Raw genomic sequence first — 4,003 nt, 5'->3', positions numbered from 1 at the left:
CCGTGCTGTAAGGGCGGCCGCCCAGCTCTGTGGGCTCTGGGCACGGGCAGCAGGCAGCGATGGGCAGCGATGGGCAGCGATGGGCAGCTGCTCACCGGCTGCAGGGCTGAAAGCACCAGGACAAGTGGCGAGCGGGACTGGTGGTGGTCCCAGCACTGATTCCTGAGCCTCAGCCTTTCCCACGACTCGTGCTTTTGTGCCGTGACAATATAATTACAGCTCTTAGTGTCAGCGCACAGAGCTGCCTCCCTCCCCCACGCCCCACGTGCTGTGCTGGGAGCGCCCCGCTCCCGTTCCCCTGCGCCTCCCGTACCCCCACGCCAGGCTCCCAGCCGCGCTCCCCTGGAAAACGCTCCTGCCCCACAGCCTGCCTCCCCGCACACAGCCCACAGCAGGGGCGGACAGGGACAGCCTGCCCCGTGCTGCCAGCTGCTTCCAGATGTGCCCCTGCCCTGTGCTGCCATCTGCTCCCAGATGTGCCCCTTGCCTTCCACTACCAGCCCCTGCCCTCCACCTCTGGCTGCCCCTGGATGAGGTCCTACCCTCCACAACCAGCTGCTCCCAGATATGCCTCCAGCCTCCCTAGCTGGCTGTCCTCAGATGTGCCCCTGCCCTCCACAGCTGTATGCCATGATGTGTCCCTCCTGTACACAGCTGGCTGCCTCCCATCCAGCTGCCTTCCAGATGTGCCCCTGCCCTCCTCAGCTGAATGCCCCCTACCCTGAGGGCTGCCCTGCCCCGCTGGCCATGAGCGCATCAGCCCACCACCAAACGCCCCCTCAGGCCCCACCTCTGGCTGAGGGTCTCAGCACTGCCCTCGGGGCCTGGGGATGATGGGGCGAAGGCCCAGAGCTGTCCTGGGGGCCCCACGGCTGCCTGCCCTCCCCTGAGCGAGGGCAAGTCCCACATGCAGCTGGCAGCCCCAGGACTGGCCGTGCCCCCAGGAGCTCCCAGCCCATGGGACAGTTCCCAGCCATGGCATTCCCGAGAGGACAGGCTCCACCCTGGCACCTCCACCGCCACGGGGGCTGTCCTCCACCCTGGCACCCCCTGCACTCCTGTAGGCACCATCCTCCACCCCGACACCCCCCACAACCCCACAGGGACAGTTCTCTGACAGCCCCACGCTTAGGAGGGGCAGCTCTCCATCACAACTCCCCTCACACAGCAGGGCCGGTTCCCCACCACAACACACCCATGCACGCTGAAGCAGGGGCAGGGCCCCCCTCAGGACAGGGAGAGTCTCTGCTCTCCAGCACAGCCTGCCACTGGCACCATGGGCTGCAGGCGCCAGAAGCAGCTCTGTCCCCGAGGAGGAGCCAGCTCCAGCCTTTGCTGAGCACACACAGCTCTGGTGTGAGAACAAGCCGCTGGCTGTGCCTGGCTTCCCCAGCATCCCTGGCAGTGCTCTGCTGCAGCCCCTCCACCTGACCACTGCCCCCATCCACCTTGTGCTGCTCCCAGCCGCAGCCACCGGTGCGTCCCGGTGTGGCAGCGCTGCGTATGCAGAGGTTGCTGTGCCGGGACGGGCAGGTCTTCCCCTCGCGGTGCCCTCCTTCTGCACCAGCTGCAGCTCAGCAGCCTCATGGTCATCCACCCATGCTGGGCTCCTCCCAGCAGACCCACAGGCTTCTGCACGCCTGCTCACATTTAGGCGACGCAAGCCCCGTTCAGAGAACCACGAGACTCCACACCTACCCTTCTTCCGAACAACTTCTTCTGATTCTGGCTTGCGGCTGACAGAAACAACCTTCATCACCAGGTGGTTCCCCCCTTGCCGGATCAAGGAGACCACCTGCTTGTGCCCCACCTTCACCACGTTGACACCATTCACCTAGGACACAAATAAAAAGGGAGCAGTGTAAAGGCTGGCTGTCACAAAGAGAGTGGGCAGAGGGCAAGACCCACGTATGGCAAGCCACAAAACCAGATGATTTTGCATCTCTCTATCTGTTTTTACAGCCTAGCACATTTTTGTATTTAAGCTGTCCCTGTGGGATGTCACCTACTAATGACCTCAACCTTCTGGAGAAGCTGAGGAACCTGCAACAGGCCAGTGCAAAACAGTGCACACCAGGGCTGCAGGCAGGCGGCAAGAGCTGGACCTCCCCCTCCCTACTGGGCCGTCAAGGCAGATCACTAAAAATTGGGCATTTCCTAGTTCTGCCTGGGTATTTGGCAACCACAGGGGAGACTCCTGGATAAGTCTCGAGCTGTGCCACAGGTCTGCAAGAGGCGCTGGAAGAGCACAGGCACCTGTGCAGAGCGGCATGCAGAGGGATCACCCCGAAGAGCTCAGCCGCCCTGTCCCCACCAGCAGCACCCTGTGTTATACAGACGGAGACACTTATCTGCTCCCCCAGCTATCGACACGCTGATCGACTCCTTCCAGGGGTCTGCAGGACACATGCGGAAGCCCACTCCTGTTGTCATTTTTAGCACTAGCATAACCTATTAGCTTCTTGGACAACAAGCACTGGGCTGTGATGGCAGGCTAGGCAATCTCTAAGGCACAAAACAAAGAAGTAAACTGGAAAATGAAACCTCAGTACTTGGGTATCTACCAAGTAGCAATGAGCACAAGGTTCTCCATGGGGCATTAACAGATGGACCCTCACTTTGGGTAACTGAGGTTGAGGTGTAATGGGGATGAGGATGCCACAGTTCAGATGCCTCACTGCTAGAAAAACTGATTTCAACTTTTGCAGCTTAATTACCCACTTTGTAAAAATCCGGATGTGTTTGCACACTTTGGCATTCACTTTTGAAATGCACTGTGTACTCCAGGACTGCTGCTACTCTAGGTGTAAGAGAATAACTGACAGCAAATAAGAGACAAGTGATCCTCTATGGGCAATAAATATAGAATCACCTATGTTAATATTTACGTTAATATTTATGTTTCCAGAAGTGGAACACTCAAAAGACAGGTAATGACAGGATTTAGGTTGTCCATGCAACATTAATTTCGTCACCCTAAGTTCAAGACCAGAAGCATTATAGCTAAGCTGTTGCATGCCACTGGCTTCAGGTCTCAAAGACACCACAAGATGGAGAATTCAGCCTTTCCTCTGCAGGTTTGTTCCAAGTGTTTAGTAATTCCCACTGCTTAAAAAAAAAAAAAAAGCATTCCTATATTACTATCAAGAAATCCATTTTCAGTCACAGGCTCTTGTGCTACCGTTCCTCACGCACAGTCCCACCTCCCTCACTACCAGCATCGTCCCTGCACCCCAGTGCGTGGGATCAAAAGTACAACAGACTGAAATGGGGAATTGTCCTGGATGCTGGAAACTTCGGCATTTCAAGAACGCTTGGGTTTTATGTGTTTCTACTCCAGCTGGAGATGTTTCATCTCATAGTGAAGTCTAAAGTGTTTTTATTAATACTAATTCAGGGTAGACTGAACTGTCGTTTAAATAATTAAAAGTATGTAGGTTATTACATTTGCAATACATGAGCCGTAGTGCTGTTTTCTATGAAAAACTGTAAAAAATATAAAAATGGAAAAAGTCGTTGAACTAAATTCTGAAGTGGAACATCAGCATTTCCTAAGATGCAAAGCTTCTGAAATAATAATTTTATTTCAAATATTCAATTGTCCAATTGATTCAATTTTGATTGTAAGTGATTCAATAATTATTCAATTTTCATGAAAACACACGTTTTCCTCAGGAAATTTGATTTTGATGAAATTACCAGTCTACTCTAGTTAAATCACCTCTTAATCTTTTTTTTTTGGATGAACTGGATGGAAAGGATTGAATCCTGGAGCACGGTTATCCTGTATTTTCTCCTGATCCTAAACCACTTCAGCAGTTTGTCTTTGCAAGCCCTTTAGTTTTCCAAAGCACCGTCGCACAGCGGAGGCCAGGGCTGCACGGCATATCCCCAGCACTGCAGCTCACGGGTCCCCTGCACATCTATTACTTATTAGCCGTGATGTCAGGTTCATTTCTAGAACGTGTATGAAATCACCACGTAGCATCGGATCTTGGGCTAA

The 4,003-nt window shown here is 53.9% G+C and overlaps 1 protein-coding gene across 1 annotated transcript in view; it reads right to left on the bottom strand.

The window, feature by feature from the left end:
* Positions 1-4,003, bottom strand: part of SHANK3 (SH3 and multiple ankyrin repeat domains 3) — a 112,950-nt gene that overhangs the window by 68,324 nt on the left and 40,623 nt on the right. The window contains exon 3 of the mRNA XM_009329877.1: positions 1,699-1,834. Coding sequence (XP_009328152.1) covers positions 1,699-1,834 — 136 coding nt within the window. The remainder of the gene's footprint in view (positions 1-1,698; positions 1,835-4,003) is intronic.

Source organism: Pygoscelis adeliae, unplaced genomic scaffold, assembly GCF_000699105.1.
Source record: "Pygoscelis adeliae isolate BGI_AS28 unplaced genomic scaffold, ASM69910v1 Scaffold478, whole genome shotgun sequence".
In the NCBI taxonomy this organism is placed as follows: Eukaryota; Metazoa; Chordata; class Aves; order Sphenisciformes; family Spheniscidae; genus Pygoscelis; species Pygoscelis adeliae.
This window is presented reverse-complemented; position numbering and strand designations above follow the sequence as displayed.